The sequence below is a fragment of the Panthera uncia genome, assembly GCF_023721935.1.
Source record: "Panthera uncia isolate 11264 chromosome B3 unlocalized genomic scaffold, Puncia_PCG_1.0 HiC_scaffold_1, whole genome shotgun sequence".
Lineage (NCBI taxonomy): Eukaryota > Metazoa > Chordata > Mammalia > Carnivora > Felidae > Panthera > Panthera uncia.
Genome location: NW_026057582.1, coordinates 98276812 through 98289003, shown reverse-complemented (window position 1 = coordinate 98289003; position 12192 = coordinate 98276812). Strand labels below are relative to the sequence as shown.

At 40.7% G+C, this 12192-nt stretch overlaps 1 protein-coding gene across 6 annotated transcripts in view; it reads left to right on the top strand.

Moving 5' to 3' along the window:
- ALDH1A2 (aldehyde dehydrogenase 1 family member A2) overlaps nt 1-12192 on the top strand; it is a 100238-nt gene that overhangs the window by 33359 nt on the left and 54687 nt on the right. For all 6 annotated transcript variants that reach the window (XM_049613692.1, XM_049613691.1, XM_049613693.1 and 3 more), the window contains 3 exons: nt 3318-3422; nt 3605-3745; nt 6739-6868. In XM_049613692.1, the coding sequence (XP_049469649.1) occupies nt 3318-3422; nt 3605-3745; nt 6739-6868 (376 nt within the window). The remainder of the gene's footprint in view (nt 1-3317; nt 3423-3604; nt 3746-6738; nt 6869-12192) is intronic.

Sequence of the window (12192 nt, the reverse complement as noted above, 5' to 3'; positions counted from 1 at the left end):
TTGGAATTCTCCTATGAAGCAGAACTTCATCTTATCCCCCCATTTATATATTCATTAAAATAATTTGTATCATTATGGGCTCTTGAGTGCCTTTTTCATTCTATGAGTAATCATTGCTATCATTATTTATTTTGTTGTTTAAATTATGTCAGTATTGGCCATTGGGAGCCTGGTTAGGGAAGAACTATTGATATAGTATTCAAGATTTTTGAAATAGCCTAGAGAAGCTGAAAATCTTCAAGTATTAGAGGTATTTGCTAGTCGGTGTACCAACAAAGTTATCAGTACAGGTTTTTTAGGTGTCATAAGGCTAGGTCTACAAAAAGAATAACCTAGTAAAAATCAAATATTTTAACCTTCAGCATACCAGGAAAAATAGTCATCACATTTACCATCTGGGTCTGTTGGATCCTTTGTATGCTTAAAATTTTAAGTTATTTTATGAAAAATGTACAGCAGTAGTAATAGTGAAACCCACAAAATTAGAACTTAAACATAGCAAACCAAATTATTCTTCCATATTTTCCTGGATATTTAGAGGTATTGGCCAGGAATGGGTAAAGGGCCTTTGAATCTAACTATCTGCTCATCAGCTATCATGTATGAAACAGGAAATATTCATGTCATAAATACTGATTCCAGATTTTAAACATATCTCTCATAGGCTATAGCTTATTGTTACTTCTGGTTCTTGTATGTGCATTTTCACAGTGTAATGCTATTGAAAAGTTTGAGTGCTTATAATTTTGTATTAAAAAGGATGGCTATCTTTGTGTTCCATAATTACAGGATGTTTCCATTTTTAGGTTTTTTTTAAAGTTTGTTTATTTTGAGAGAGAGTACATGGGGTAGGGGCAGAGAGAGAGGGGGAGAGAATCTGAAGCATGCTCTGTGCTGAATGTACAGAGCCCAACACAGGTCTCAATCCCATGAACCCGTGAGTTCATGACCTGAGCCAAAATCGAGAGTCAGATGCTCAATCGATACCCGTTTTTAATTTCTAATTTAAATTTCTAATTTAAGCGTAGATTAGATTGATCAATGAAAAATTTTATTTCTACATAATATGTGTCCTCTAGTCACCTTTGTGTATACACCTACCTTCAGTATTTGTCCACTTATGAATCATATCAACTAAATTTTTACACACAGATATCATAAAAGATAAAAGAATTATCACATATCCTTTTAGCAAAACAAGGTGGTCCAGGTTCTTGTTGCAAAATACTAAATAATTAACTCTGTCCTATTAAATGACTGAGTTAGAATATCATGTTTTCTTGGTGTATTCATAAATATCTTGTTTGCTCTTTAATTCCTGAGTTTGAGAAAATAGTCCAAACTTTTGCTTCATCAACTTCACCCTCATCAGTAGAGTCTCCAGTGTTTCTCTCTCTTTGCCTTCATCTTCTGACTCATTTACGGTTGTGAAATATCTTTCTCTGTAATCTTCTCTTACTCATGATGGACTGAAATGAAAAATTCTGAGTTCCTAAATGTATTCAATGAAAGCTAAAAAGAATATGACAAAGATGGTGTCACCAGACTTCTTTTATGTGCTTTCAAAAGATGATGCATTAGTTTGGACAACACCATATGAAAACTGAAGGATGATGAAATAGTTGTAATTATTTATTCATTCTATGGCAGTTCCACAATTTTTTGTTTTGTTCTTTTTTAGCATGCCATTAAGGTTGTGAATATTTAATGAGTTACTAGAGACTCTAAGACCCTGGAGGGCTGGCACTGCTAGTCCTCTTTGCCTGTCCTAGGTCTAGGAGTATCTAAGTACTTATTGAATAAATGAATACATTACATTTAGAAATTGTTTATAAATTGTTGTAAATTATAAAGCATGTTTATAAATCGTACACTTAAAATTTCTACAATTACAAGGCCATTGTGTTTATGCTTGTTACTTTTGAATTAAGTGCTTATGCAGACTTAAGGTCTTTTTTCTCTTTTGTCTTAAAAAGGGGAAACATAGGCTTCATTGTTTTAACAAATCAAGGCAAAATAAAGCTTTGGAATAATCTAGAACTTAGTATTTAAAATTGCAGATCTGTCTTCATTTAGCCTCATCTGTGATTTACTAAAATGGCAGACAATAACAAATCAATTTTTCCTTGTGTTTGTTCTAAATTGACTGATGGCTTCTGACTTCAGAAATTTTCATGGTAATGCTATAAATTTTATAGAGTAAAATATCTTTGTGTATTCTTTGAGCTGTCATAGTCCAAACGTTTTGTTTGGGTTTCTCTCTTTAATATCAATAAAAATTTTTACATTTCTTTGCCTATATTTTCTCCTTTTCTTCAACTCAGTCCTTACAAATCTTCTGAGATACTAACTTGAATATTTTTTTTAACTATAAGTCTCTTTGCCATTTTAATATCTCCATTTCCTTTAAAAATTTTTTTTTCAACATTTTTTATTTACTTTTGGGACAGAGAGAGACAGAGCATGAACGGGGGAGGGGCAGAGAGAGAGGGAGACACAGAATCGGAAACAAGCTCCAGGCTCCGAGCCATCAGCCCAGAGCCCGACGCGGGGCTCGAACTCACAGACCGCGAGATCATGACCTGGCTGAAGTCGGACGCTTAACCAACTGCACCACCCAGGCGCCCTTCTCCATTTCCTTTATAAGGAAACCAAGACTCTTAAGAAATTCTTGAGAGACCAGTTTGAAAGACAGGCCTTTTCCCTTTGCTGAGTCGTGTAGTGTACCCAGCAAAGGGGAAGAAATCTAACTTGGACTTACACACATAACTTGTTTAACTCACCAGTTAGAGTCATTGCACAGTTCAGGATCTGACTATAAATTAAGTGAATGCTTACTTATTTCAGCACCCTTCAAGTTCCCTGTGAAGTTACTTATGCCTCTGAGAGAGAAACTAGGATCTAAAGCGTGGTGACTCAGTTTGATCCATGGTATTTACTCCTTTTGGATATTGGCCAGAGTTTGGACAGTCAGTAAATATTTTCTCAGCTTTGTGTATTGTTTGTATGTATGTGAGACTCTGTGCTTCCATCTTTGTTTGACTCCCTCACTGGTTGGCAGGTTCGCTAAAGGTAAGAACTATATTTAATCTTTGGATAAACTTGAGATAAAAATACCATAGAGGAAATTTCTGAATTTGGGGAGAGGCTGGACTGCATACTGTTAAGGGTCTCTTGTAATGCTTCAAATTCTATACTTACGTGCCAACAAACATATAGAACAAATATCACTACCATGGCACTTCCATAATCCTTCACCATTGGTTGGCTTCCTATCACGTGTCTCACCGATCCTCCTCTGTTGTCTACTTCCATAGATTTTTATTAACAACGAGTGGCAGAACTCAGAGAGCGGGAGAGTGTTCCCTGTCTATAATCCAGCCACAGGAGAGCAGGTGTGTGAAGTTCAAGAAGCAGACAAGGTATGTCCTTCTTAGAAAAAGATTCCCTATGAAATAACTGCCTTCAGACAACAGAGCACTAAGCTTATCCTCCCCAGACACCAGCACTGACGTTCATTCATCACCTTTTTCATCGAAGCAGGTGGTTCTTCCTTTATTTGGAGTGTTCTCTCTCCTCAGTTGTGCCTCTTCCTCTCTAACAGGCAGATATAGACAAAGCAGTGCAGGCAGCCCGCCTGGCTTTCTCTCTTGGTTCAGTGTGGAGAAGGATGGACGCTTCAGAAAGAGGCCGTCTGTTGGATAAGCTTGCAGACTTGGTGGAGCGAGACAGGGCAGTTCTTGCAGTAAGTAGCCTAAAAAAACATTAAGTCTTTACCCTAAATTTACTACTCCACTGAAATGTAGATTCCTCAGCCTTTCTGAAAATGTGGTGTGAAGTCAACTTGGGGGACAAGCTGAAGAGAACATAATACACATGAAAAATGAGAGGTGTTTGGCTTTTGGGATCAGATGGGGAGGTGCAAGACTAGCTGAGGGTCTCTTCTTAGTGAATTTTGAAGAACAAAACCATCGCTTCCCATGACTAGAAAGGACATTCTTGCCTTCCTTTCCAACCTTAGCCCACCCTCAACCGACAAATCAAAACAAAAACAGTTAAGCAGCAGGAGAGTCACCATGAAGCTTAGGGAAAACCAACACCAAATGATTCATTTGAGGATCAAATAGGACTGTTTTTTTACCTCCCCAGAGTTAACCTCTCTTGACTAAAGAGAATCCTTCAGAAGCAGAGGGCCTCTCAGGCACTTCTGCCCCCTTTGTTCTTCTGCCACTTTCTAGAACCAGGGGATAGGAGAGATAGCAGGAGACAGCAACTGTCTTTCGCTAAATCATTTTCTCACATAAGGAGCATCCTCTCTCCTAGTGGTTTTTGTATTTGTTTGTTTTTGCTATTTATAAAATAAAAGTCAGTTTCTTAGGGAATACGAACTGCCTGGAAACTGGAACCATTTGGGAATGTCTGTTTTGTGCACCAGGGATCTCCTCCTGGATAACCCACTGTTGATCAGTTAACGTTTAGGGCGTCCTTGTTCAGTCAGGCGTTCAAACCGTGAACACTGTATCCTACCCTTCACGTGGGAAAACAGAGCACAATTGGGCTTGCTCTGGGAGGGGGAAGCCTTATGTCCTTCCTCAGTGTCACTGCTGTCATCATTCTTCCAGCCATCCCCTTCCAGGATCTGTTCATAGTATGGGAACAAAAATGAATCCTTTATGGAGATTATTTGGAACTCTGGCCCCTGTAACATTTACTTCTCTTTAAAAACATTATCTAATCTGGTACTTCAAGGAAGACTGTTCCAGTGAGGTGTTTATGTGTTTTGCAATAAAGGTGTTTGTTCCGGGTAAAGTAGCTCCTTCTCAGATGTTCACGAGACACTGACCTGTTAGAGACTCGGAAAAGCCCTAGTCACTATTTCTCAGATTTATTTAAGCCTCAACACTATTTTTCTGGCTAATCTATCAGTATCGTGCAAAACTGAATTCTTTGGAACACTTGGGGGGAAATGCTGGTCTGCAGGCTTATGTCTTCCCTGGATTATGATTTCTTCAAGCATGAGGACTGTATTTTACTTCTTTTGTGTTCCTGGGACATAAATGGTCAGGTAGAGAGGGCATATAGATTGTCTGTAAGTGTCTGTTTAATTGAGTGAAATCTATACGATATTTACAACATTAGACTAGTGTGTGTGTATATATATGTGTACACATATATATATACAGACACATATATATATATACATATATGTGTACACACACACACACACATACACACACACACACATACTGCAGTTATATTTTCATGTCATAAAATTCATATGCCATTCTTTTTCGGACATATGCCTCACCGTGATCAGTTCCCTTTTGCCATTACACTTAAATGAGATTTCTGTTTTTAAATACTCCTCAGGCCATGGGAGGAGTGATTTTTAATAAGAGATAGCCTCTGGAATAGATGGGAGCTTCTGACCAGAAAATGAAGTTAATACCTCATCCAAGTAAATATAATTAATCGAAAATAAACATAGGGCTGGCAACCCTCAGGTGAAATTGGCTGTTGTCAACAGCTCATTGGGACCATGTAGGTGGCTCAGATTCTGGTTACTGACTGCACTTCACTCTATACTGTGTGGAGCTTGGCTCTGTGCTGGCTGCCTGGAGAACATAATGCCCATCTCCTGAACATATACGTGTTCTCAAAAGTACTGGGAAATAATTGGATTCCCGTTGGTAAAGGTGAGCCAATGTACAGTGATAAGTGATGGGATCTTTTAAAATGAGTCCTATCTTATATGCACGTGAGTCGCATCAGATCCTTACCCACGTGAGTGGGTATGTTGCCCTGTAAGTGATTGTATTTTTATGTCATCGAATGGAGAATATTTCCATCTTAGTTTTGTCAGCACTCACATCATTTTCACACCAGTATGAATAATAAAGTGTCCTCACAGAGAAGGACATGAGATTATAAACATATGTTTTTGCTTATTTTGAATTCATTAAACTTGTAACACCTTCAATATTTCTCAAGTCTAAATACTCCTTTCTCATTTCAGTGTGTCCATGTGGCTTTTTATGGTTGTTGCTACAATTCAAGCAGTTTAGGAACACCTCATTCAAATAGTAACATTTGTAATCTACAACTGCTCAGTATGTCTATTTTTATTCAATGGAACAGATACTTCACTTTTAATAGGTAATGGTTGTTAACATAAATATTTACCAAAAAGCAGCCCTGAAGTTGTTAAAGTATGAGCTTCCCTAGAGGAGCTCTTGTTTATTTGATGGTAATAAATAAAGTCACTGTGCACGGTGGATATTCCATTTCTCAGCAGGGGTCTTGGCAGCGGTGGAAAACGCTTTATATTCTCATCAGTTGCATAAAGGCCCATGTCCCTGCTCCTCTTTATGGATTCAGATTACTGGTCTAGACTCCAACACTTCCCCACGCAGCTCTGATCATTAATATAACAGAAGCTGGTTTGACAGGCAGAACATTTCTTTATCGTTAGTTGAAGAAACGTTGTGTTTATGCATTTGGATAGTGGTTACTGGAGACACACAGGCACAAAAACATGTGCATACATATTCATTGTGGTTTTTACTAGAGACTGACCTAAACTGGCAGTACTAAAAAATCTTTTCATTTGGGAAATCAGAACTGACCAGGTATGAATCACTATTCGTATTCATTCACATTCTCGCTCTTCCATTTTCCTCTGCTCTAGAGATTATTTTGTGTGTTACTGGAAAGTTCTTTCCATTTCTTTTCGTACAGACCATGGAATCCCTAAATGGTGGCAAACCGTTCTTGCAAGCTTTTTACGTGGATTTGCAGGGGGTCATCAAAACTCTTCGGTACTACGCAGGCTGGGCTGATAAAATTCACGGGATGACCATTCCTGTAGGTAAGTGAAATCTGAGCACATCGAAAGGGAAACCAGAAACACACTCACCATCCAACACAAACAGTAGCCCCATAGAATGCAGATAGGAGCAACTCGTGTCAGACACATTACATATGAACCAAACATATTACATCACTAACTCTGACAACGTCCCTGTTTTTGTATGTAGACAGTGTACATATAAGTGCAGGGACAAGCCACTTACGTCACTACAGCAGTCGGCTGAGGCACACGTATGGGTTTGTCTGCTGCTAAGTACTCAGCACTGTGCTACGTTAGGTGCTGGGAGTGTGGAGAGGTATTGGATGTGGGGAAGTCGGGGAAGTTATCAAGGACGTTAAGACTTGGTCCTTTCCTTCCTGACCGTGAGATCTACTTATTTGGAAGAGGACACTCTAAATGTTAACAATTGTCTCTTAGAGGAGAGATTGTGGATAACTTATTTCTCTCTTTTATATTTTTCTGTAATAAGCATGAATTACTTTTTCAATCTGTAAACACAACAGCCATCCTTTCTTTTAAGATCCAAGTTAGGAGAGAAAACCAGCGGCACAGAGATCTCTATGGGAGAGTTACAGTTAGGTGCTGAGTTGTGTGGCCTTGCCTGTCAGTGGTGTAGTCCTTTAAAGGAGAGGGCGAATGTGCAGACTAAGTCAGTGGACAGGTCCCAATCTGCACGTGAGGTGCCAGCCATCCGAATGCCAGATTGAGAGCTTTCACAGCAAGCCCAAGGTGAAGGCACTATTATAGCATCCTCACTGACAGAGGAAGTAACTGAGGGCTAGTGAAGTTAAGTAGTTTTCTTAATTCACCAGCAAGCAAGCTGTAGAGCCGAAATTCTGACATTAGAGCCTGGTGAATCACTTCACTAGCTGATCCGTTTTCAATACTGGGAAGAAGAGGTAGGACAGGAAAGGGAATGACTGCAGGAGATGTGAGGGTGTTGGTAGTGGTGAGCAGACATAAGGACAGGAAATACATCTTCACCAGGGGCTCCTGGTGGCTGCTAAGTACCGTGCCCAGGCCTCTACCTAGGTTTTCTGGAAAACAGCCTGCTTTCCGTGTGCATCCTAGGAAGTGTGGAAAGCAAGGCTGGGCACTTTGGAGTGCCCCCTGAGGCCCTTCTCAGGCCAAGGGGTTGGTTTACCTGGAACGGGGGTGGCCAGCAGATAGTGCGGTGGGCTTAGAGCAGTTCTTCTCAAACTTTGATACACATACGTATCATTTGGGGTCTTTGTCAAATGCAGTTTCTGATGGACTAGGTTTGGGGTGAGACCTGAGGTTCTGCATTCCTAACCAGCTGCCAAGTGATGCCTGTGCGGCTGGTTCTCTGCCTCGAGCAGCAAGGAGAGGGTACAGAGACCGGCACCAGCCAAGTGGCTGTTGGGATGCTTCATTTAGGCATGGGGCAAGAGGAGGAGTCACAGTAAGAGTGGAGAAAGGACAGAGATGAGACTTCAAAGGTCTATTTTAAAATTACCTCCATGATATACAGCAACATGTGGAATGTTAGCCTTTAGAAAATGGGTTTGCAGTTACAGGCTCTCTTCCTTGCCACCCATAGGTTTTCTTTGTTCAGTATGGAGAAGATTGCTCTTAGGGAATGTCAGACTCTTGGTTCAGTTTTGTCTGTGAAGATTTTACAGAATTCCTGTTCTCTAGCATTGCTGGCAGGATTTGGGAATGGCCTGAGTGGAGCAGGGTTACTAGGTAGTGTGAGCATATCTGTTGGAGGGCCTGAGAATTACAATTTTTGTTAAAAACAGGACATGTGTCTTCCTTTTTAAGCTGGCCTTTCCTGTTTCAAGGCAGAAATGTAAATTAACAAGACCAAAGGCCCTGGTGTTTTTTTGCATCCCCTCCCCTCGCCGTTTCACTATTAAAACAAAATGTGTTTGGGGCATTTAAATATCTTTTTTAATGACTTATAAATAATCTTAGAAATGAGGTGAAACAGAAGGCTGTACACATAAATCTCTATTTGGCCTAACAATGTCTTGGTTGTCTTTTGCTTTCTTAGGAGAGAAGACCTTGATAAGATAGAGATTTATTGAGTCTCTGATGTTTGATGCCTTATTTTACTCTATCTGGCAAGAGGTGGTGTATGTATAAGCCTCACTGTTTTCATGTGATGCTCTTTGGAGTTCCTGAGGATGTTGACCTAGGAGTTAGGAATACAGGGCTCAGAAAAGGCTTTCACAGAAGTCCCTCTCACTTTTACTCACACACTGGTGTTCAGCCTGTGAAGGAAAAAAATGGGGAATTTTCTTATATGCTAAGTAGTTTTTAGTTTCCCTGTGTTTTCTTAAAGTGTGTTTAGAGGTGACGTGACTCTCAAGGGAGTCAGGAGAAGGCAGTACCCCTAGGAGGCTGGGGATCTGAGATGTAAGAGCTCTGGCTGTGGTGCTCCAAGCAGATGAGGGAAGGACGAGGCAAACATGAACTTGGCAGCTTTCCTCTCTGTTCCAGGTTTAGGTACATTTGAGCTTGCCTGTTGTAGGCTACTGAGAATTCTGCTCATAGGCCCCTCTGGCTAGTTCAGTACTTACGGATTCTAGCTGGACTGAACCCGAGGTGGGAGAGCATAGGGGAAAATCAGGGAAAGGGGGAGGGGTCATTATTATTCACTTATTTATTCTCAGATATGTTCAGTCAGTCCTTTTGTGTTTGTCATTTGTAACTCCATAATTTATCATCAGCTTGGTTTTGTTCCTTCTCAGGCTTTTCCACTGAAATCTAGAACATAAGGTTATTAGTCTCTAACCATGAGGTCTTCATTGTGTTACATACATTTCTCTGTGAAATACCTTAATTTTACATTTGGAATTACAACATGAAGGAATAATATATATTTGTACAGTACTTGATTGTGTAAACTATTTCACCCCCGGGACCTGTGTGATTCTGTGTATGATCCCTGTGAAACAGTTTGGGTTTTAAAAGGTACTCCATTTTACAGATAAGAAAATGAGACAGCAAGGATTTAGTGTCTTGAACAAGGTTACATGGCTAGTAAGTGGCAGGCCTGAGATTCAAACCCAGGTCTCTACTGGAGGCCCTCTTCTTATGGAGACTGGTTCAGCAGGACAGGATGATGAAGAGGCCAGTCACCCTGGTGAAGTCTTTAACCCTCTGAAGGTTTTTAGATCAATATGCTTTTTATTCTCGTTATTCATGGTATTTATGTTATGTAATGTCGGCTTGCACACTGAATCAGCAAATACCAAATCGTTGCTTCTAGAGGACATATGGGAATGAAAAGCACAGTTTAATGAAAAGCACAGTTCTTTCTGGTCACCTGTAAAAAGTAAACTGGAAAACTGTTTTGTTTTGTTTTATTTTTTGAGAAAGCGCTTGCACAGGTGAGAGAGACCACGAGTGGAGGAGGGGCAGAGAGTGGGAGAGAGAGAATCCAAAGCAGGCTCCGTGCCCAGCGTGGAGCCCGGTGCGGGGTTCCATCTCATAACCCTGAGGTCATGACCTGAGCCAAAATCAAGACACGGACACTTAGCCAACTGAGCCACCAGGGCGCCCCAGAAAGTGTTTTTTTAATCTCAAAAATATAAGATTACTTAGTTTCATTGAAGGATATTCTGTGGTTCATCCAGTTTAGTATCTCTGACACTAAAGCATGAGAACCAAAAAGAGCAGGAGGAATTACACTATTGTTTCTTTCACTCCTTCCCATTTAGGAAGGCAGGACAGTCTGCCAGCTAATGGGAAGAGCTCTTCCTTCATCTCCTGTATCAGATAACAACTTCAGCCTCTCAGTCATTCACTCTTTGCTTCATACAGTCATTCATTTTTTTGTTTTGTTGTGTTTTATTTGTTTGGGAGCATCTGCTGTGTTTCATGTCTTGTATAAAGCACTGGAGATACAAAGGTGAGTAAGTAAGATGTTCAAAGAATAGTAAAGAAAACAAGCCAATGGACCAACAGTTGCAATATAGTGTAGCTCATTCAGCTATGGAGGCATGAAGTTCTCCACTGGAGAGGCAGTTCAGCTGGTAGTAAGGCTTCCTGGAGAGGGAAGCGGGACGTACGAGATGAGTGGGCACGTAAGTGAAAATGGAGGAGGCTATCACAGGTGGTGGTAATAGCCTGTACAGAGCATGGAGGGAGGAGAGTACGGTGCGGTAGTGGATCTGAAAGCATAGCCGGGTTGAGAAGACCCTGGGGCTCTGGGGCCTGGTAAACCATGCTGCAAGTTTTATCACAGCAATGGTGAGTCACTGAATCATTTGAAATAGACAAATGCCTTGAACCAAATTGTGTTTTACAAGGAGCACTTTGATTATATAATGGGTACTTAGAACAAGGACCTGCTTTTTCCCCTCCCCCTGAAGGGTAGCTTAGAATATTTGGGAAGAGAAGTGGGTTATGGCATTAGCACTTTGAACTCTCCCCTGGACAGCTCTTTCTCCCTCTGAATCGAGAGATTCTCCCATCCCTCTCTCTTCCCTCTCATGCAAGGCCCACGGTCGGACATTACCACAGAACTGTGCGGTGTCAGTGTGATTGACAAGGGTCTCAGTGTTGTTCACTTGACAGCACTGGCTTTTATTTCCTGCCGTAGTATTCAACGGAGCTCTTCTTTCTGACCATAAATCCTGTGCTTTGACCCTTTTACTATGGCAGCTCCTAATTATGCTGATAAATAATAATCATTACTGTGATTTATTGATCACTTTGTGCCCATTATATCATCTCTAATCTCATAGCAGCCCTGCAGGGGAAATGTTATTTTCCCCATTTTGGTTATTTTTAACCTAAATCAAAATCCTCTGCTTCTTCTCATGTCCACAGACTCCTTGTGATGGAGGAATGATCCAAGCATGTTTCCAGTTTACTGGGGGAGATTAATTGATCTGCACTACGTACGATTTTTCTCTGTTTAACAATTGTTGGTTTTATTGATTTTGTGATATGTAAGCAGGGAAAATGTAGTCCGTGCTTCAAGCTGAATCCTGACATCAAAATGGCCTTAATGATACATTAGAACAAGCTAAAAACTCCACCCAGATCATATGTAATTATTTGTCCACTACACCCCCCCCATCAGTTTTACCTTTTAAACTAAAGGAAAGGCTACAGATGTGCAAGGCACTGACTCAAATCGTAAGGTGTTGCCTTCAACAGCTGACTCTAGTGTGCACATACAAAGCATGCATATGGTGAGATCTTTTGTTCACTCACTGAGCTTGAGGAGAAGCGGGGTCCTCAGTGGTACCTGAATTGCTGGCGACAGGAGGTTGTGAAGTCGGCCTCACACGTAGCCTCTTTGAGGAGGTTTGACTACAAAAGACCTCCTGGGCCCCAAGGCC